The sequence below is a fragment of the Pygocentrus nattereri genome, chromosome 18, assembly GCF_015220715.1.
Source record: "Pygocentrus nattereri isolate fPygNat1 chromosome 18, fPygNat1.pri, whole genome shotgun sequence".
In the NCBI taxonomy this organism is placed as follows: domain Eukaryota; kingdom Metazoa; phylum Chordata; class Actinopteri; order Characiformes; family Serrasalmidae; genus Pygocentrus; species Pygocentrus nattereri.
The window spans coordinates 8,048,055-8,071,594 of record NC_051228.1 but is presented as its reverse complement, the minus strand read 5'-3'; the positions used below and the strand labels follow the sequence as shown (position 1 = coordinate 8,071,594).

Below are 23,540 nucleotides of genomic sequence, written 5' to 3'. Positions count from 1 at the left end.
CATTCTCAGAACTGCAGTGACACTGATGTGGTGGTGGTGTGTTAGTGTGTGTTGTGCTGTGACGAGTGGATCAGACACAGCAGTGCTGCTGGAGTTTTTAAACACCTAAGTGTTGCTGCTGGACTGAGAATAGTCCACCAACCAAAAATATCCAGCCAACAGCGTCCTGTGACTATTGATGAAGGACTAGAGGATAAACAACACAAACTGTGCAGCATGATGAGCTGTCGTCTCTGACTTTACATCTACAAGGTGGACTGACACAGTAGGAGTGGACAGTGAGTGGACAGTGAGTGTTTAAAAACTCCAGCAGCACTGCTGTGTCTGATCCACTCATACCAGCATAACACACACTAACACACCACCACCACCAATGCTGAGAATGATCCACCATCCAAATAGTACCTGCTCTGTGTATGGAGTTTTGTTATTGTTTTCTTTGGAGGGTTTAGTCATAACATTGTGCTAAAACTCCCTCCACCATGTGTAGGCTGTCCTTGCTGTTTATATGCTTCCAAATGGTGCTACATCACAGTATCACACCACCAAGATGGAGGTTAAAGAAATATAGGTGTGTCTTATACAGACAACTCAGTAGTTGAAAAATATGAAAAAAATAGTCACTTTTATGATACAAAAACATTGTACATCTTGGGAAATATCCATCTGGCTGCTGTCAAAATTGGCAGATGCTATTGCAATGGGATTAGGAGAAGATAACTAATAGCATGGTCTACGTCACCCTTTTTAACTACATAAAATATCCGTGTTACATTTTCCCCCTCGTTACTTTGTGCCTCGCTCTCCCATATGTGTGTGGGCATGAGTGGGTGTTTTTGAAAGTAGCTTAAATTCAAATGCTCTGTTCGGTGGATGCACAATTATAATGAGTTAAGAGCATAACTAATTACAATCATAATGTAATCCTGCAATCAGTCTTTTTTTCATTTCGTCTAATGATTGCATCCCGAAATCACATTTGAAACAACCTGACAAATGAGTGGGGGGATGTGGGGGGGGGGCTTTTCAAATTACATGGTTTGATGTTCCAAATGCTTCGGGAACACTGTGCTCATCCTATCATTTTTTATTGCCAGGCAGATACCGAACGGCTGACTTTTGATGGGTTTTTTTGCGTTTTTCCCTTCTAATCATCAATTTGAATTTCTCTACGTTTCCGAATGTTGTTTTCCTGCTTAAACAGATGTGAGGATGGGATGCTTTTTTTCAGAATTGTAGTCTGTTAACTCCCTTTGCTGTCCACTACTGTTTTGGTTTGCTGTTTTTGAGCAGGTGATTTCAAATGACAATTTAAAGGTGAATATTCCCGAAACTGAGCATCTGCCATTTGTTAAAGTCGTGCTTTTAACCAATTAAAGTGAAGCCCAAGGGCAATTTGCACCTCATACGGCAACACACCAGGGAAATCGTATGTGTGAATGCTGCACTTGTCATGCGAAGGATGCATTAGAGTTGTTATAACTGTAAAACAGAAAAATGTTTCAAACCTACTTCGATTTCGCTCGTTAAATGGTGGTAACAAGCCAAATTAGACTCTTTTCTTTGGCTACACATGAGCACGAGTTGCCTTCATGCTGTAATTATGGCGCACGCGTTCACGTGTGCTGCTTGCTTGGATTTGCAGGAGCGCTTTGACCCTGAGATTTGAAGTGCAAATAGAATATGCATGAGTACGTTTCAAAAAAACTCTTGGCATTTTGATGCGAGAGGGTTACTGGGTGCATAAGTGAGCTTCGCTCTATTTAAAAGTAAAATTACGATCAATCTGAAAACTTCAAGTTATCACAGACAGGCGGTTCGGCAGCGGGATTTTAATCTGTACAAACCACAAATTGAGTCGCCTTTTGTTCGGCTGACAGGCGGATCTCTGAGGAAACGAACAGAAAAAGAAGCAAAGAAGTGCCAGCCTGATAATGAACTGCCAAATAAACAAACCTCCTGAAGGCCACAAGAAGAGCTGTCAGTCAAGCTTGGGTTTACAGGCACTTTTTTCCTTTCTTTTTTTCTTTTTATCCTTTCGTCCTCTCTCGCCTCATTATCTGGGTATGTACTCCTGGGGCAGGCCGCTCAGATTCCTGTCCCTGAGCGCCTGGTCTACCGAGAGAATGTAGCCATCTATTCGAGTCCTCATGTCCAATGTGAAGGGGTCAAAAGTCAGGCCACGGGATCCGGGCCGTTTAAAGTGGCCGTCGCGGTTGCTCTCGGCGCACAGCAGCCTCTGGTCGGGGACGCTCACATTCAGGAAGGTCGTGATGAGTTTCAGCTGGGGCAGGAGGTCCGTCTGGAGTGCCTCGTAATGCACCACCAGTAGCCGACTGGAGAACTTCAGCCAGGACAGGGCGTGCGACGCCCACCAGGAGGCGTAGCTGTCCACAAACTCAGGCCACTCTGAAGATGAGGTGAAAAGAATGGGACAGTAAGGTTGGTAAACAAAAGCACAGAGAGCATCATCACAGCATAGCTACTTAATTTATGGAATTCTATATAACATTTAGTCACAAATGTGACAAATCACACAAAACAGGCTTATTTGAGATTATGTACTACTAGGGATGCACCGATACCACTTTCCCTTTCAATATGATACCTGATCTTCAAGTATCTGTGAAACTGATTTAACCCAACTACAAGATGTCTATAAATCCTGATATTTATACTGTTCCCTTTTTAAAAGTTTGATGTGAAACTGTGTATAGAGAAACTTGAATTTCAGCAGTGCTCATAGTAGCCAAGTGTCGCAATGTGTAATGTAGTCATAAAGCACCTAGAGCTACTTACTTACTATCCAAAATGAACAGTAAACTTACACGTTTCTTCCGAGTTTTTAATTACTATGATGATGATAAAATAGTGGTAAACAATAAAGTTTTCTTTTGGGACTATGTAGCCTTATAACTCCTTGCATGTACCTGTCTGGCATTAATAGACGTTTTAGGGCAAACTGTAATATCACACCATGTGAGAGGCATCAGACAGAAGACTTGTAACGGTTTAATGTAATAACTTTATGTAATGGAGCTTTTAAACGAAATAAACTCCTCAGACGTGTGGTTCCTATCACCACCACCGTAAACAGTTCTGACAGTTTCTGCAGAATGATTTCATATCAAAACACTTTATCATGTTTGCTTTATCATTTTTAATGCTAGATTAGTTGCAAACTAAGATTAATTATTAGATTTTTCTTCCAATTAATCTTATACATTAAATTGACATGTCATTTTAATGCAGAAACATGTACATTGCTTCACATGGGCAATGTGAAGAATTGATCTTAAAATGACTTATTTTGTAATATTTGAAAAGGAGTTTCAAAAAAGGTTTATATGGATATGGAAAAATGTCAATACGGTAAATCAATTAATAAACTATTAAATTATTAAAACAAAAACATTTTTTCTCTTGCAGTAATAAATCATATGCCATGTTAATGATGATGACTCATCATTCTCAATAAATATATTTTTAATAGTATTTCAAAGACAAGTTAATAAGGGTTGACCATGCTGACATTTGGTTCCTTGTAATCCAAATGGGGAAGATTTTTTGTAATCCATTATGCATTTGTTTTATTCACATTGTGTAATGGGGAGCGAGGAGGCAGATGCATGCGCGGAGACAAGGGAGATTTATTAAGGGCAAATCCAAAAACAGGGTCATAACGGTCCTAAGTCAGGGATAGATCGGGGGCAGACATGACAGACAAACCAGAATCCAACAAAACAAGCAGAACAGAAAAAACAGAACATCCAACACAGCATATAACAGTTAACAGACAAACATAGACCAGCACTAGACTAATGAAAACACAGGGTTTAAATACAAGAGGGCTAACGAGGGTTCACAAGACACAGGTGGAAACACAGGTGAGAAAAATCAGGGGAGGAGTCACCAAAACAAGGGGCCGGACTAGGAAACCACAACAAATGCACATGGAAGATCAAAACACAACACGAACACATGGACAGGAATGGGAGGGGCCAATCGTGACACATTTTGATGTGCTAAATAATTATAGTAATCAAGATAACAGGCTGTGATGATTGTGGTTCTCTGCTAATACAAACTTTAGCAACCTCTTAAATCACTAAGCAATATTTCGTACCGTTACTCTTCCAGTGTGTGTCCGGCGCGTAGCCCAGGTGTCCGGCACACTTGCGGTTGAACTCGGCCACCAGGCAGCGGTACGGGTTACGGATCAGCAGGATGGCCGAGTCGAACATCTCTATCTCCCTCTGACCGCTCTCATGAGTCTTCACACAGATGGTTCTCCCACTCCTCCAGTAATCCTTCTCACCCTTAAAGCCTGAGAAACCCAGCAGGAGAGAAACTCTCAGGTACCTTAATGTCATAATTGCTCTAACTTTATGAAGGTGCTGTGATCTGGAACTGGCCTGTTGCTTATTTTTACACTTTAACATCTGCAAAGTGCTTCAAAAAACTTTATTGAAAACTTTACTAACTTTTAGTTAAGACTGGATTTAGGCTTAGAAAATGGTTATTACATATAGGAACTTAGACACATGTAATAGATATGAAACATATTATTGTTACAAATAGTACATATACAATACATGTGTGCAATATTATAATTATGACATAAATTACATATATCATCACTGATGGAACAAACCCTCAAGAGTTCCAAAAAAGTCATTTTACAGAAAAACGTTCTTATATTTATAAGAAAAAAACAATAAAAAATTGGAGAAATTGTAAGATGTTTTTCTTTCTGGAGCGTGCTCTGTTGTTCTGTTCATCACAAAATTTTGAAAGTGTAAACAGCAGGTGGCATTTTCTAATTTTGAAAAACAAAAAAACAACACAACAACAAAATGGAGATACAAGTTTTTGCTCAGGCAGTGACAAAATATAGAACATGTAAGACATATTATTGCATATATATTGTTATATTACATATATTGTTATATGTTATATACAATCCTTAACTTTAATGTACACTAAAATACGTTAATGTGATGCCACATAAATCTGGACCATTTCTGTTGCTCCATTTGTCCTGAAGTGTTCACATGGTGTGAAGGGCAGCTGGTGTTTTCAATTGGTGTAAAAAAGTTCTTTTGAATTGCGTGATAATGTTTATATGCAGTGTGAGTGCCTCACCTTTGTTGTACAAAGAGCCATCAAAATAGTAGCTGCCGGTGTAGAAACCGGTGGCAAGCTCGATGAGATGACGGACCCAGGTGTTTCCTGCTCCGGGAAAACTGGACAAGGCTATGAGAGAGGGTGACCGCTCAGGCAGAAATGTCCTCTCCTTACACCTAGAATCTGACACCAAGGGAAGTATGCAAAATCATGCATTTTTATACATAATCAACCTGAGAAAAACAGGGACAACAGGTCTGTCCTACAATGCCAGGACCAGCAAAATAGCCCTTTACTCTCTCTCTCTCCTATGTATGTATATACACTGATCAGGCATAACATAATGACCACTTCCTTTTTATGCTCATTGTCCATTTTATCAGCTACAGTTCTACAGTTACAGACTGTAGTCCATCTGTTTCTCTGATACTTTGTTACCCCCTTTTACTCTGTTCTTCAGTGGTCAGGACCCCCACGGACCCTCACAGAGCAGGTACTATTTGGGTGGTGGATCGTTCTCAGCACTGCAGTAACACTAACGTCATGGTGGTGGGGTGTTAGTGTGTGTTGTGCTGGTATGAGTGGATCAGACACAGCAGTGCTGCTGGAGTTTTTAAACACTGTGTCCACTCACTGTCCACTCTATTAGACACAGGACGCTGTTGGCTGGATATTTTTGGTTGGTGGACTATTCTCAGTCCAGCAGCGACACTGAGGTGTTTAAGAACTCCAGCAGCACTGCTGTCTCTGATCCACTCAGACCAGCACAACACACACTAACACACCACCACCACATCAGTGTTACTGCAGTTCTGAGAATGACCCACCACCCAAATAGTACCTACTCTGTGAGGGTCCATGGGGGTCCTGACCACTGAAGAACAGGGTAAAAGGGGGTAACAAAGTATCAGAGAAACAGACGGACTACAGTCTGTAACTGTAGAACTACAAAGTGCCGATATACAGTAAGTGGAGCTGAAAAAATGGACAATGAGCATAGAAACAAGGAGGTGGTCATAATGTTATGCCTGATTGGTGTATATATATATATATATATATATAAAAAACACAAATGGAACAAATATTTAATTGTACATACTATAAAAATAAGCATGTGTGCACTGTTGAGTATATGAGTGTGTGTTACCTAGCACAGGTGTGCTGTACACCTGTAAGTAGTCTTTATCACTGTGGTGGGTGTGGTTTGTAGGACTGCTGCGCCCACACGGGTGTCCCTCTACATTCTTCTGCATTTTCAAAAGAGAAGAGGCGTGGCCACAGAGACAGTCCCGCCTTCTCATTACAGCTAATGGCAGCTCCTGATGTATTATTAAAAATAATAATAAAAAAACACATATTAAAGAAAGAAAGTGAGAGAGAAAAGAGTGGACAAATGGACATTCATTCTGACTGTGAAGACTGGTTCTTCCATGGGTCACTCAAAACACCTACACACAGGCCTACATTTCAATCACTGCAAGCTGGACCAGCATCACATCTTGCTTGATTTTATTCAGTCTTTTATTTTAGGAGAGATATACATGGCATATACAGTACTGTGCAAAAGTCAAAGACCACATGTCGTTTAATTCCCACTCAAAACATCAATTACGTACAAGTTATTCATTTTCCAACCTAAAAAAACAAACAAACATTTAGTGGAAAATTACTCCAAAGATTCAACAACTGAATATGATTTGTTCTATTGACAATCTATAGCATTGCATTTTGACTTATTCTGATCCAGTCAACCCCTGGTAAATTAGAATGGTCTTTTTCACAGTTATATGTTGGAGTAATTTACAGTTGTACACAACTGCATGGTCTAATAGCTTTGCAAACATATTATTTTATTATATTAGGCCTACATACAGTCTGTGGAAAAAGAACAAACTTAACCATTTTTAGAAATGGAACTGGACTTTTTTTCTTCTAGCCCAAAACACTTGCCATATAAAGTAATTGATTCTAACTATACATCTTTTTCTCATTAAAGATCCATTAGGCCTTCATAAGCAACATTTCTTTATTGAGAATCTCTTGAGAGAGCAGCACAGTTTGCTTCAATGTAAGACCTAAAGAGGAGCTCTTAAATTGCTGGGGTCTATTGATTGATGGTGGTCTCTTTTGATGTAAGTACAAAAGAGGAAACTAAAAGGCCATGTGGAATGGGTTTAGGGAGTGCTGTATCGAACCTTATCTGTGCAGGTTTCCACACACAGCTGCAAGGTCAGGTTAGTCTGGCTGGTGTGGAGCAGGAGGCCTTCGCTGGTGTTCTTTAATGCTTGGAAGCAGCCATGGTAGTGCACATTCCTGTCTGAGAGAGAATGAGAGACAAAACTGAAACAGATAGTCATGTATTTGCAAACAATGGCCACTTCACTTTGCTGGTGTAGAGCTGGAGACTGTAGTCCATCTGGTGCCCATTTTGCACAAGCCACCCAAAAGTCTTTCAGCACACAGATTGTGCTACTATTGGATGGAGTGGTGGTTCAATGTCAACTTAGTGTCAATGGCATGAAAAAACACCACTGTACAGCTGAACCAGCGCCGTGCTACTAACATGTCTGTGTTGCTGTAGGGCTAAGAGTGGTCCAGCACCCTTATTATATCCATTCTGTGGTCAGAGACTGACCAGTGAGGTAGGTGTGTAGGGGCAGCTGACAAACAAATGGGTCACATTGTCACATGGGTAACATGGGTAAATAACCCAATTCATGGTCTGTTGCAACATTGTACAAGCTTTAAAGAACTTTGGCAAGATCCCACTGAACTTCATGAACTTTGGTGGGAGCTTAGATTTGCTGCTTAACATTAAGTTTTCGGTTTAAAATATTGCCAAATATACCAAAACTAGGCAGGTTGGAACTTTGAAACATTTGCTACAAAATAATGCTTTTGGAGTATGAATAGGTCAGTTGTACATCTGTAAGGAAGGGAGTGAGAGGCCATCCTTCATTTATCTGGTCAAAATGGCTATTAAGTACAAGTTATTCATTTTACAGAAGATATTTCAAAGGAGGTTAGATATAAGATTGCATAAAGAAGGAAAAAGTCAAGGAAAAAAGACGCTTCCAGAACTAAAGTTCAAAAAGTGATAGAAAGCTACAGAGAAAATGGGAGTCCTAACAACCACCTGAAAGATCTGTAAGACCTGGTAGACAACAAAACTGCCCCCATGAGATAAACAGCACTTAAAGCTTACATCTTTGAGAGAGAATAGAATATAAAGTTCCACGTTGATGCTCTGTCTATCCTTCCACTGTAAGAGAGCTCAGCACTATGGGTCTGAAAGGATGTGTCAGTGTGTAGAAGCTCTTACTGAGAAAAAAAATGGGCAGAGAAAAGTTTTTGCTTTGGAGCATCAAAACTGGACATCTGAGATGTGAAGAGGTGATGCGTCTACATTTGTATTTGAGATTACTTGGCAGCAAATATAACCAACTACCAAGAACAGAATGGAAGCAGTAATAAAGCCAAATATTGAAAAATAACTGAAAAAAGGAAATTATATTTAATTGTCAAAGCTTCTTTGTAATTGTCTGTTAAATATATGTTTTCTGCTTTTTTGAATGCTGGAAAATGAATAATTTGCATTTCATGGCTGTTTGGAGTGGAAATTTAAAAAATGAAAGGACTTTTACCAAGAATTGCAGGTGTCTCCTAAATACTGTATATGGTTTTCTAAATGCTTACCTTGCTTTTAACTTACATTCAACTAAATATCTTTTTAATTCACACTAATTTTCCCTAAACTTAAACCTGTCCCTAATTCTAATTCTAAGATCTACCCAAAACCCTAACCCCGGGCCTATAAAAACGACAGTACTTTCAAGTATTTTACTGGGGATTTTCCCACAGTCCGGTCAAAATCTTCATGCTCTCACTCACTCTCTCTAATATCTCTTATCTTCATTCACTTTCAGCATTCTTCAGTCTCCTGGATCAGGGCTGTAGTCTTTGACCTGAGGACACTCTGCAGTAAAATCACAGAACTGTCTAGAATAAATCTAATCGCTCAAAATCAGTGAGATATGTAGCTCGATTGAGATTCCATGGGCATGCTGCTGCCACCGCACCCCGGGTCGGACAGGGCCTTCCCAACCCCCCACCGCCATGGTCACCCCTCCCGCCGTGCATCTGAGTTTCTACATGGACGTCATCAGACTCTTTTTTTGTTGAGACAGCTACTGATCCTGAAATGAATCACACCAAACCTGCTGTGAAAGTGTGAAGCACAGTTTGAGCATTGTACCATCAAAGTGATATCACATTAATCATCAGTGATAAATGATGCTAGCACAGCCTTCAGCAGCTCATGAGTGCATAGAGTTTGTATACTTTGGGTCTTACAGCTTTTCTTCAGAAGAAGCACAATAAGGAGGAGGATATGTTAGCATTATGATATATTGTCATCACACACCTTCTTGAGTATATCATATATATCGTCAGCACTGCTACAACACTGAATAGAATGAACAGTAACATGCAAGCCAGAGACCACACTGTTATTTATTTCATTTCCAGTCAAACGGCCACTAAGTTATTCATTTTTCAGCATCAGGAAGAACAGAAAATTAACAGAGGCCTCAACAGCTCAATATAATATTAAATTTTTCAGTGTTTAGCCCAGGGGTCAGCAACCCAAATGTTAGGCAGAGATATATTGGCTGTAATTATGTCTCAGTATATGCTAATGTAATGTAGTGTAGACTAAAAATTATAAACTAAAACTCAGACTTACTTTGCTCTGCTTTAAGCTTTAGCTCAGCTATAGCCGCTTTTCTCAAATCTCTGGCAGGAAAATTGCCCAAAAAAGTAGAACAGTTGCTTGTAAAATGTCTCTCAACATTGAGTGTTTTATGAGGCTGGAGTCAGTTTCTCATTCACCAGCCTTGTGTTCAAATTTTCCTGTTCCACCTTAAATGGAATTTGACAAGAAGCCGACTTCAGCTCCCTGACTTTTTAGTGTTTGACAGCTTCTTGTTGCAGATTAAACATATCAGAAAACCAGCTGAGTGCTTATAAATGCAAATAAGTCCAATCATCCCCAAATTATCCTTGTTCATCTTAAATTTTCCTCTTTGCCTCATCGTTAGATACTAGACAATATTGTGTGCGTTGCTTTGGTGACCAGCAGGCTACATGCGAATCTTCAGGGTTAAAGGTTGAATTAGCAGTTCTACATTAACTCAGGGGTTTAAGACCATTTATTGTTAAACTGTATTAAATGATCAGCAGAGCTTCATTTTACTGCAAAGGTCTTTTTAAAGGTCTAATTATGCTGTGGAGCTGCAACAGGACAGTAGAAGAGCTGCATGTGGCTCTGGACTCTTTGCAGGTATCATAGCTTTCATTCTTTTCAAGAGACTTGCTTTCAGGTTTTCAAAGAAATCTGCAGGGATATTTTTCATGCCTCCAACAGACATTGGCTGTATTTTTTGCTTCTCACAATCCAAGAAATCACAAACACATTCAGTAATGCTGGGGTCTGGACTCTGGGGTGGTCAGGACATTGTTCTGAGAACACCAGCAGCTTATTTGATTTGCTGCTTATCCTTTCAGATCCATAGTGTTAAGCTGTCTTCTCACATAAACACCTGTGTCTGAAGCAAGAGTAGAGCTTGATTTTCCCAATTTTTAGTTTTCTACCAGTTCTCCATCCTTATGCAAATGGATTGTCCTTAAAAATCTCAAAACTTTTCGTTTATCCTAGGAAATAAATACACAAAAGTGTTGCCTGTCCACCTTTAGGGACACTCACATTTCCTGTGGCCAGGGAGTCTCTCTTCCACCTTGTAGATGGACAGTCGGCCCACACCCCCACATGGTGAGCCCCTTTCTCCCCTGCAGTCCAGGTTACAGTCCTCCCTCCGAGCTCTTGGCGCACTAATCCGATTGCCACAGTGGCACTCTGTCCCATACTCCAGCCCTGCAAACTGGTACCCACTGCAAGAAGAAAGAGGCAGTTAGTGACCACTCACAGGTCACTTTATAAGCTCCACTTTCATTATAGATCCATTATGTTGGTGTACCATCACAGGCTGTAGCTCATCTGTTGTGGCACAGTTTATCCGCCCCCTCATCTCAATCATCATTGATCAGTAAACTACAGAATCACTGTTGTCCAGATATTATTTGAGTGGTGGATCATTCACAGCACAGATACTGATGTGGTGGCTAAGAGCAGCTGAAACTGACCACTGGTGAAGCACTAGAGGATGCACAATTTGTCCATCGACAGATGAACTACACTCTGTAACTGTAACCAGCAAGGTGGTGCTACAAGATATGGGTTTCTAATAAAGTGGCCAATGTGTGTAGCTATCCTATATCCATGTGCGTCCTTTAGATATCTGTTTTTGATACCATGCACTGGTCATGAAGTAGAAGTTTTTTCACATGGATCATAACCGTCCTGAAACTGACAGGGCCAGACGGGATCTTGTAATGAGAATGTCTGAGGACAGCCATGAGAAATTTTGGGTTAAATGTGGGTAGGAGTGACACTGGGGTGTGGTCAATGTGGGTGAGAGTGGCAATTCAAAACCAATCCAAGACCTTTTAAGGTGGTGCTTAAAGTAGGTTGTGATGTTGCCACACACAGTAAGTCTGCTGTTAGCCCTTTCAATGTAATGTAAGTTAGCATGGCGGAAAAGTCTTTTCAACAAACTGCAATTGTGCATATAGATGAGTGGCACCTGTCAAGGGAAAAACAGTTCAGTACGCTAATGATAGCATTTCATTAGAATAATTTACAGGTGGGATTTACAGGGGGCATAAATTGTTTGTGGCGGATGTCGCGCCAAAAGTTTAATACTAACGAACCAAGTCACCTTGGCTTCATTTTATTCGGACACTTTGCCGATGGTTCTTTTCACTTATTCATATCTGCCATCAGAATAGATATTTCACATGCATATTGAATGAAATTTACCAGCCTGTAAAACCAGACCGTTCTGTGGTACCATGCTTTCTATCACTGTGTAAAAGATGCCAGAGACTTGCCTTTATTGTTGGACGCACCGTGATATTTTGCAAGGTTCAGAGTTGAAAACCCATTTCAGGCTTTTAACTGACTTGGACTAAAAAATGCACTTAATTGCAGAGAATATAAGTTTCAGTAGTGACAATTCTTAATGTTTCACACTAATTTTCAGACTTCACACATTTACTTCAAAACAATGGGATCTAACTGCTCACCAAGTGGCCATGAGGGACAGGGATGCAATCTCACTTCCTTCTTTAAGATACAGGGGCATGGCTAAAATGAGGCTCCGCCTAAGGACTACAACTGTGTTTTGGTAGTGATGAAAATGTCAGACAGCATTTTTTGAATAGTTTTTTAATTTAACAGTTAAACTAATGATAATGCAGAATCTTTCAATTTCACTTCAAAATGAATAAAAAGATCTTAAAAATATTTTTAAAAATACAAAAAAATATTTTCACAAGTATAAATATATTTAACTTGTACTATTTCAATAAATGCCCTTACGTAGATCATGACATAATCCTGTAAATATATAAAGTCTGTATACAGTAGAATGATTCATGTATCTAATAAATGAAACCACATGATTAACAGAGAATGTGAGGTGCGTTCAGTGGCACCGCTAGAGGTTAACATATTAGATCAGCCAGAAAGTGTGATTTTCCTCTGAAGGCCTGTTTAATAAGCTCAGTGACAGAATTCATTGTTGTGGTGACAAAGATTATATTTTCTCAGTTAAGTTCAATTAAATTCCACATTAATCGTAATTGAAAGCATAAACAATCAGATCTTCTCCCTCAGCTCTGTCAGCGTCTCTGCCTCTCCTCTCCAGTGTTTAGTAATACATTCATTTTATTAAGCTCAGAACTGAAGGGAATAATGAGAGATTGATAAATTCAGTTTTTTTTCTGCTAAAATTCTTCACTTCAGCCTCTGAATCTCTACTGGTTGAGGAATTAAGGGATATAAAATTGCATTGTGATGAACATTGTGATCAATGTAATCTATTCACTGACATTACCTTACTGTAAACAACAATATGACAAACACTGGTGTCATTGGCCACTTTTCCACGACCGAGTCAAATGGTTCTCAGGACTGTAATTGGCCATTCCACGCTGGTCCGTATTTGTGAGACCAGTCAGTAGTTTCCTTTTTCTATCTGTTGTAACCACTAAATCAGAACCAGGAAATACCTGAGAAAACTACACAAAAGAGTGGCTAATTGCTAAGACTAATAGCGTGGCTATTCTTCTTTGCTAATTGCTAAGAAGAATAGTCACACACACACACCACCCACCACAAAACACGTTTGATTCTGTCTGTCTCTCGCCGAGCTCTGACTCTTTATACTCTAAACGGATGTCATTTGAGCATCTGTTACAGAAACGGACTGTACGGCGGTGTGTTTCACCTGAAGTTGGATAACTAGCTACATTAGCGTTAGCATCACCCAGCAGGATACAGCTCAAAGCACCACAGAACAATTCTGTTCTTCCTGTCACTTCAACAAAGGTCATTCGAATCTTTGCTCTCAGATACGAGTCTTTATCCTCTAAACAGGTGTTTTTAACCATGCACTTGCATTAGCTTAGCCTAGCAAGCTACTGCTTAAAGCACTACAGCACTGCTAATCTAACCTGCACTGGGGTGTTTGGATCTCGTCAGCTTGCGTTATCCCACCAAAAGGTTCTGTGGCCCTTAGTATGCTTAGCTAACCATGCCAAAATGTTTTTAAGCGTTCCATGTCAAACCGTGTCCATGTGGAAATGCTATCGGAATGGTTACCCTTCATGATCAGAACTGTTCAGCACTTTCTCCAGGCCTCGCCCTGCTATCACAGTATATTGTGACTTTGGACATGATGGAAAAATGAAGAATGAAAGAGAATGAACCTTAGAAGACCTGAACCAGTAATGTACATTTGTTTGGAAAGAGGGGGCTAAAGCCTCCCTAAAACTGGCCTAAGGACACCCCTGCGTGCATTCTCTTTAACAGATCACATTTGTTCCCCGTGAGACAATCCGGAAACAACCACAGGAATTTTTAGTTTGTTGATGAAAATAAGGTCCTTTCAGGCAATGCCAACATGAAGCCCCGGAGCTACCTCTTTTAACCACATAAGGCTTACCTTAAATAAACCTTTGGCATTTTTCTGTATGTATTCTGTATGCAGCCTCATTTTTACTGTCTACATGAACTGTGGGTGAAAAATTGCATGCAGCTTGCACATCTAGCACCGTTTGATCATGGGAAAGTTCCCCGGTCTGCAAGAAAAAGTGCTTTTATGTATCAGTTGTATTAATTATGTATCAGTGGCTGAGCAGGCAGGCCTGCGTCTGCTTTCTGCATGAGAGTCGCCATGTCCTTTGCTGTTAAGTGGCTCTGAGTGGGTAACATTCACAGCGGGTTAGCGTCACTGCTGAAATTGTTGGCCAAAGTAAGCCTAATATTTTCCATTTCCTGGATGAGCATTAATCATCCCTGGCAATTTGCCTGCGAGCGGTTCATTTCGCGTGGCTGGTCAGGATGTTTAAGAGTGCTTTCAGCCAGTGCCGCCTCCGCACGCTGAGTCTCTCAGCCAGCCGTCCTCCACTCCACCCCCGCAGATTAAAAGATCCACCTCTGTCTCCCACCAGGCCACTGGCTCACCTCCAGAAGCGCCTGCCCGGATTCTGCCACCTGTCCCTGCTGCCTCGACACTGCCTACATTCTTCTGGCCAAACACTGTTTCTTTTCATTCTGTCTGACCTTCGTTTTCAGTCTCTGCAGAAAGCTTTGGGTCAATCGGTCCTGTTCAAGCCTTACCTCTCTGAGCAGGTGTCCTGACAAAGGGAGCTGGTCATTTTGCGGAAGTCATAGAGGACAGTGCCCCCAAGCGCACGCTGCTTATCATCATTTATGAAGCATCCAATGTAGGTTCCTGTTCAACAATGTAGGAAAATTATTTGAGAGATGATTAGCCCCTTTGAGGGAATAACGGTGAAAAATCTGATTTACACACTTTTTCCCTTGTCCTAAAGCAGGCCAAGACATGTTTGGTGGTTATTTAGTGTAGAACTGTAGCTGCTAGGCTAACAGTGCTAATAAAAACGGCAAGTCACTAGTCACTTCCACAAAAACATGACAAAATCTTCATACAGTCGCTTCAAATTATGACAACTAGCCATAGTGATACTTGCTTACTGCATTTAGTGATTCTGGGGCTCTAGGCAAAAGAAATGGGGGCCTTTTCGAAATTGAGTTGCTGAGTTACACAGCCATCTATACTGCAAAAAGGATATCTTGGCAAGTCAAATCATCATTATCCCAGCACTGGAACATTAACTCTAGCCATTTTTGGAAGCATAGTTACTTTTTCTTTCCTTCCTTTTTTGCATTTCTCTGCTGTACTTGGATAAATGTATTTGTTTTTTCCTCTCAACACTCAAAAAAACTGAAGAATGTCTTTCCAAAATGTAGATTATTGCTTAACTGACTTCTTTATACCAGTCTGTGTTTATGCAAGTTTATCATCATCATCATCATCATCATCATCATCATGGAACAATCCTTTATAACCATGACCGGGTCATGGGGCTGCATTTCAGTAACCGTAAATAAACGCTACAATTTGTTTTTATGGGGTCCTCAGCTAATGGGGGCCCTAGGCGGCTGCCCCTGACTGTACGACATTAGGAGTTGCATATCAAGTAATGATAAACCTTCCAAAAGTAAGTGCTGTCAGCAGCCATGGCAGATGCCAACAAATATGTTTTTTTGTTGGCAAAGAGTTTTCATTTTAGGCTGTTTGAGAAAAAGCAATGGCAAACGTCCACACTAACCTACATCTTTTTCGCATGATAGCCAACAGAATTTTAACCCTTTGCCTAACCAATTGAACTGTAATTTGGTTTTACTTCTTTTGGAACCCATTAAACCTGCCTGCTGATGACTAAATACATTTTTTCTCTCCTTACAAGTCATATAATTAAGTTGATTCACTGTGAAGAAGATGGGTTTTAGAGCTGCATGCTGTGTCTTACCGTCAGCTTCTAAAGGCAGCAGACCACACACAGCATTGTGGAGCAGATATAATGTAAAGCGCACAGAAAGTGCTGCAGTGAGATCGTTGGTAAAGGCCAAGTTTAAGTTATTTTTACATTCGTCATATATATATATATAATGGAATAAAACTTTTTACATCATTTATAGATTTATTACATTGAGGATAACTAACTTTTTAAAAAATGTCTGGTTTAGAGTAAAAAATGGCCATTATGAATTATATGAAGTGAAACAGACTAGGCTATATATTTGGCTGAGGTAATAGACCACTAGTATTGGAATTATATGACTTTTTGTGGTCTCGGTCTGGGTTTTATTTAATGTTGTAATGGCAGAAATGCTGTAAAGCATTCGTCAATGCGTCACCTCATAGTAAAAATGTCCACCAAGGGACCCCCCCAAGAGACTCTGCCACATTTCAGACTTATGAATAATTTACAAATGAACCAACCTCGGAGAATGCCACACATATGATATATTATGTATATCACTGCTATCAAAACAAAATAATTTTTACCATTTTTCAGTTTTTGACATAAATTGAAAAAGCCTGTTTCCCTTTACATTGCATGTAAATTTCATGATGAATGGCCCAACAGAAATGACTGAAAAATGACTTAGAAAAATGCCTGGTTACATTGACTTACATTAAATGTAAAGTATGTTTTTTCCTTCTCCTGTAAAGTTGTCTTTTTGGAGATATGTTATTATATTGATATATTATAATATATCATATATATATATCAATATATATATGATTGTATTTTGTGTTTATTTTATGTATACATATTGTCTGGTATCCCACTAGTACATGTGTAATCTTGCCTTTGTCTTAATGTTTATGCAACAGAGAAGTAGCCCAAATATGTTTCGTTATACTGTACCAATGCATATACACAAAGGCAAAGTTGAACTGAATCAAATTGAACTCTGCTGATCATCTTTCATCCTGTGTTGAAAAATATATTTCCTGATGTAAGTAATTTTTTTCCAAGATTAAATTGCCCCCATCCACAGGGCATAGGGGGTCGCTGAATGGTTTAATGAGTGTGAAAAGTGTCATGGCTTTTACAGCATTTGGTAGACACTTTTAACTTAAATCTCAGCTTAAATTGAACACCTATGGGAGCCATCTACCATCATCAAAAGGGAACATTTGAGGGAAAATTTTTCACAGGAATGGTGTTCCATCCCTCCAGTACAGTTTTTGTTCATCATCTAGGCCAAAGTGCACTGAAGCAGTTCTGGTGGATCATGGTTCATCATCTGTACATTACTTTAGCATGTATTTGTCAATCAAGTCTCACCTTTATGCCTGGTAGCCTTGTGTGTTGGACTGTGTTCTACCCCATTCTCCTCCTCCGTTCTTCGGCCCTGGATCCAGTGGCGTCTGAGGTGTCGGATCTTCAGGTTACGGGACACAAAACGCTCTTGATCAGCTCTGCTGCCTGACAGATCCAATGGACCATTCTCCACATCTTCAGTCATCCTAGATCCCGGTCTCCTGTAGCGCCAGCCATCATTTGGCACCTCCAGGGCTCTAGGGTGCACCAGTACAGTATCAGTTCCTTTTTGAAACAAGGCCACACTGGAGCGCTGGAGCAACAAGACGCTTCCTGCCATGATGTAAGCCACACCCAGGAAGAGGAGGAGCAAGCGAGCCCGTCTTAAAAAGCGCTGCAGCCTGTAGAAAGTCTTAGCCATCCTTTCGGCTCAAGGAACCAGGCTCTCCACAGAGAATCAAACGCTGCTTTTTCACTTTGCAGGATCAGTAGATCCAAATCTGGCGATTATAGGATGTTCCCTTCCTCATGTTTCGTCAGTTTCTGGTCCACATCCTCTGTCAGATTATAGCATTCAGCTTAAAGGGTTGAAGGGGTTGGATCCCAGAACACCCACGATGTTCTCACAAATGACATTCAGTGAACCTGAAGCAGAGAAGAGAACAATTAAGAATCTGATCAGAATGTAAAGATTTTTTCATCACATACTGATTGTGTATGGACAATTACTGCTGATCGCCAGTGATAACAGTACAATGTTACTTATTTCTCAGTTGTAGGCCATTGAAACAAGCAGGGGTGTTCGGACTGTGAACTTTAAGTCATATAACATTAATGTTTGTGAGAAGAAGCGGAGATATTTTATTATGATTTAAAGTTGCATGTATGCCAAGAAAAAAACATCCTTTACATTTTTTGTCATTGCTAGACATGAAATAAACAAAAACAATGTACCTGAATTTAACGTGCAGTTTACTGCATCTTATCACGCTCATCTTTACACATAGCCCCGCCCACTAACTAGCTACAGAATTTAAACAGCGCCATGACAATAATTAATATGAATAATTAAAGTTCTTTCCCACCAGAAAATTGTGACCAGAAGGTCCCTGGTTTGATCCCCTGAGATGGCAGGTGCCCTTGAGCAAGGCACCCCACCCCAACTACTCCCTGGGCGCTGTGGATAGGACTGTCCACCACTCCAGGCAAGTGCGCTCACTGCCCCCTAGTGTGTGTTTTTATTATTGTGTATGTGGTGTTTCGTTGCATGGATGGGGTGGATTGCAGAGGTGAAATTTCCCCATTGTGGGACTAATAATGGTCACTTCTAAAACTAACCACTGTTATTGTGACACTGCCCCATCTTGGGACCTGTGAATTATCAATAATTAACACAAACATTAATTACATTTCTTGTGTTAAGTGTAGTAGCTCTCAGACAGTAAAGTCCCTGGACAACCAGGACCAAAGTTACTGGTAACTGAGTGCTTTGAGGTGGTCAATTTTTATTGACCTGATGCTTTCTAAGCCATTATTTTGTTTTCTTTTACTGCTTATACCACAACGAGGGAGGTTTTTATTTTGAATATAAACCCTGGTTTGGGACAGGACATAGTGGTGGCCACCATTTTAAGGAAGTACCAAGGTTGGAGGGAGTTGACTGTTTGTTCCACTCTTGTCAACCAAAGGAATTTATCCTCTTCCTCTATATCCTGCTCACTTTCCTTCATGATGACGGATTATTCGTGGAGCAGTTGGGAAGTCAAGCAGCTCGGTGAGATAAATGTTTTTTTGTTTTTTGTTGTTTTTTTTTTTTGCTGGACCCTCTGTTTTATTGATAAGTTTTTAGTGCAAAAAGCATAGTACATTAGGCCCACAGTGTAATTAAATATGCATTTTATAATCATGTTTGAATCCCTGTAAACTGTTGGGAAATCAGTTGCCTCACTTTCACTGATACTAGATTTCTCTTTGAAAGATAAAAGTGTACTATTACCATTTACAGTGTATAAAACCGAATTAACTCTCCACTCTTAGAGCTAACTCACAGGTCTAACTCAGGGGTCGGGAACACTTTTCCTAACCTGTTGTGGCTCCACGGCAGCATTAGATATTTAGCCTTGAATAAAATCATCCTCCTTTGCAGGAAAATAATGCTTTTTAACAATAAACGGTCTTGAATGCTGGAATTAATGTATAACTGACGCGCAGACTGCTGGTCACACAGCTAGCAGTGCAGACGACAGTCTTGCCTAGCTGGTAGCTAACAAAAAGGCAAAGAGAAAGATTTAAGATGAACATCAATGAATTGGAGACAAATCATTTGCCTTTATAATCACTCCAGCTGGTTTCCTTATACGTTTCATCTGCAATGAGAAGCTATCAAACACTAAAAAGTCATGAACCTGAAGTCAGCTTTTCATTCGCCAAATTCTTGTTCAAATTTTCACATTCCAACCCAAATACCCAACCCAAGTGCAACAGGTGACTACATAGTTAGCTACATTCTGGTGCCTCAGGCACCACTGAAGATGGAACGGGAAAATTCGAACAGGAACCTGGTGAATGAGAAACTAACTTTAGCTTTGTAAAAAGTCAAACGTCGAGATATTTTCAAGAAACTGTTCTACTTTTACAGAAAGGTTTCCTGCCAGAGATGCGAGAAAAGCAGCTATATTTGAGCTAAAGCATAAAGCAGAGCAAAATAAGTTTGCATATTCATTTATATAATTTTTTTTTTAGCCTATACTAGGTCATTAGCCCATACAGAGACATGTTTACAGCCAAGGTGGTGGAACTTTACTTCAATAAAATAGACATGAAACGGTGTGGCTCCCAATATGGTTAGATTTTGTTGAAACTTGACAAAATGGCTCTTCTCAACATTTGGGTTGCCAACCCCTGGTCTAACTAGATACCTTGGCTTTCTACGTAATCCAATAATCCTCCAACTTACTGATTTACGGCCCATCTGTTGATGCACAATTTGTCTTCCTCTAGCTCATCATCAATGGCCAGTTTCTTACCACAGAGCTGCTCTTGGCTAGATTTTTTTTATTTGGTGGGCCACTCTTATCCTCAAAGTTGTCACCATGCCAGTGTCACTGCTATGCAATGATTTATCATCTAAATAATAGCTAGTCAACAGAAACTGACCAAAGACAAATGAGTAGAGTTGGGATGATAAACTCCAACAACATACAGGCTACAGTCTATAACTGTACAGTCATCCAGTGGAGCTATAAGGCAGGTGAATGTCATAAAGTGGCCATTGAGTGGAGGTGGGAAGGTAAAGTGTCCAGTTACATAAGTACCTGGATCTCATGAAGAAAAGTCCATTCTGATTGATCTTGGCTAGGAACACAAACGAATCTCTCTCTCTCTCTCTATCTCTCTCTCTCTCTCTCTCTCTCTCTCTCTCTGCTGTGTGCTTTGACCTTCATGTCTGTCTGTGCGCAGGCTTTGAGGAGGCGTGAGCTGCTGTGTTAGAATATGAGGGTTAGCAGTAGTCTGAACGTTCGGCTTCACAAGGCTCAGTATACAACTGCAGGGCATGTGGAATTCACAATGCAGGGCAGGAGAGGCATGCAGAGTGCAGCAGCGGCTTTGGAGAAGGGGTCCACTAAGACACTAAAACACTGTGATTCTGCTCTCCTGCAATACATACACTCATACTGAAGCAGCCTCAGCTGCCAACGACTCAGATGTTAAAGTCATACGTGGGTAGATAAGGGATTATTAATAGCCAGCCAACCTGGAAACTACACTGAATTTAATGCACTGCATAGAAAGACTGTCTTTTGGTTTGCAGTAATTGTATCAGTTTAATATATACACTAAATCTAGACACCTGACAATGTTTCTTCTCTAGAGAGTTTGTTCCATCTCTGCTGGACTAACAGCCTCTACTCTTCTAGGAAGGCTTTACTCTAGATGTTGGAACATTGCTGTGAGGATTTGATTACATTTAGCCATGAGAGCATTAGTGAGGTCAGGTACTGATGATCAGTTCTGGACACTCCAACTCATCCCAGAGGTATCAGATGGAGCTCCATCACTCCAGAGAACACAGTTCCACTGATCCACAGGCCAATGCTGGAGGGCTTCATACCCCTCCAGCCAACACTTGGCACTGGTCACCTTTGGCTCATGTGTGACAGCTCCACATCCCATAGTGCTGAGTTGTCTTCTCACTGTAGAAGTATGGCTGTGGATGTTTCCAGATGTGAAGAAGTTTTTTTTTTTTCCTCTCTTTCTAAGATGAAAGCTTTAAGTGCTGTTTATCTGATGGGGACAGGTTTGGTGGTCTACCATGTCCAGGTGGTTGCTAGGAGTCCACTTTCTCTGTATAGTTCAGTCATTTTTTGAACTCCAATTTTGGAAACTTGATCTGCTTTTGATGCTCTCTTTATACAAGTGGATTCTTATATCTAATTCCTCAGAAAAACCTCCTGAAAAATGAATGACTTAATACTTAATAGCTGTTTTGAGTAGAAGGAAATAAATTAAGGGTGATCTCTGATTTTGGCACTTAAACTGATCAGGTCGCTGGTGCCTAGTACTACCGATCAAATTGTTCAGTTCCTTGGTGTGTGTGAGAGGGCAGGTGGAGTGTTCACACCTGTCAAAATAAACCAAATTAAAAGTCTGATTGTTCTGCAACAAACAAGCTACACATGAAAGCACCTTAAGATTTCAACTTTTAATATTGCTAAAACTAAAAATCAACATAGAGTGTGTTTACATGCACTTACATAAACTCACAGGATAATATGTCACACAAACATAATGTAAAACTCAAACTTCATGCTGCAACTTGTTTTTTAAATATTGCGCCACTTTACCTGAAAATATGGACCTGCATCATCAAGAAGAATTCAATCCTTCATTTTGTAGAGATGCTGAAACCAACTACATGCTTCACAAAAGTGTTGTGTCTTGCAGCAACACTACTTGCTTATTTCCGGCACTGCGGTGTGTTTTCGCTTATGTGCAGACTGAGAAATACGAAAGAAATCAGAGCAAGAGTTTACAAGCACTGCGAAATCTGATTACTGAGCTAAAATCCAGCCTCTTTATCAGATTTCTTAATCAGATTTCCAGACCTTACTCTGATCTAAAAAATCAGAGTTTGCTGTTTACGTGGTCATTTGAATAATCAGATAACTGATATAATCTGATTATGATTGGATTATTCAGTGTCTGTAAACATGCCACCAGTACCAGCCCACTGGTTTAGACAATATATCATCCATCAACGATTTAAAGACACCTTAACGGCTCAGTGCAGCTGATTAACACCTAAGCACAGCAAGCAACCATTGTGATAGTCATCCTGTGAGATTCAGCAGACTGGATGTTCATTAAACTCCAAAAGCACAGCGAGTGGGAGTGCATTGTCAGAGATGACACATTCCTGCCTGACCCGTAAACAACAAACTTCTGATAATGGCAGCCCGTCTCACTGTCCTCGCCATGAAACACTCTTTGTTACCATAGTGAGATGGCTTTAACATAGACAGCAGATAAGCAAATGTACGTCACGGCCCCAGAATAGCGTCTGGGTGGCGAAGCACCTTAACAGCATGAAACAGAGGAAGCCTTTCACTCAATTCACTCACTGAATCAATTATTGCTCAATAAATAAGTGAGCTGTTTCTATAAATCCGGAGAAAGTGGAGCGAGGACGAAGCACTGTTATCTCCAATCAGAACCCGCTCTGATCGCTTATAGGTTAATGTTCTTATTTTCTCTACTTTTACACTAAACATAGCTTCTGGAAATCAGCCCAGAGATGCTTTTTAATCTCAGAGCAGCGCGAAGCTGTGCTATTTATGTGATTCTCTCTCTCTCTCTCTCTCAACCCATAAGCAACAACCTGATACCAGAAAACTGACCCGAAATCAACCAACACCATCATGAAAGCTGAGATTCCCCAGATTCAGATGTTTATATATGAGACATACAGTGCTTCGCTAAAGAAAGACCACCTTTCATGTATTTAATCATATTCAACACAGCCATTGAGTACAAATCATTCTTTTTCAGCATCAGGAAAAAGACGCACAACATAGATTTAACAGAAAATT

General features: G+C 40.2%; 2 protein-coding genes across 4 annotated transcripts in view; one reads left to right on the top strand and one right to left on the bottom strand.

The window, feature by feature from the left end:
- Nucleotides 1-23,540, top strand: part of LOC119265935 — a 229,693-nt gene that overhangs the window by 123,434 nt on the left and 82,719 nt on the right. The window lies entirely within an intron of this gene.
- Nucleotides 1,818-23,540, bottom strand: part of wscd1b (WSC domain containing 1b) — a 23,979-nt gene continuing 2,256 nt past the window's right edge. For both annotated transcript variants that reach the window (XM_017711907.2, XM_017711908.2), the window contains 8 exons: nt 17,476-18,096; nt 14,930-15,044; nt 10,892-11,076; nt 7,323-7,444; nt 6,275-6,446; nt 5,146-5,310; nt 4,127-4,327; nt 1,818-2,409 (listed from right to left, as the gene is read on the bottom strand). In XM_017711907.2, the coding sequence (XP_017567396.1) occupies nt 2,057-2,409; nt 4,127-4,327; nt 5,146-5,310; nt 6,275-6,446; nt 7,323-7,444; nt 10,892-11,076; nt 14,930-15,044; nt 17,476-17,872 (1,710 nt within the window). In that variant the 5' untranslated portion in view covers nt 17,873-18,096 and the 3' untranslated portion in view covers nt 1,818-2,056. The remainder of the gene's footprint in view (nt 2,410-4,126; nt 4,328-5,145; nt 5,311-6,274; nt 6,447-7,322; nt 7,445-10,891; nt 11,077-14,929; nt 15,045-17,475; nt 18,097-23,540) is intronic.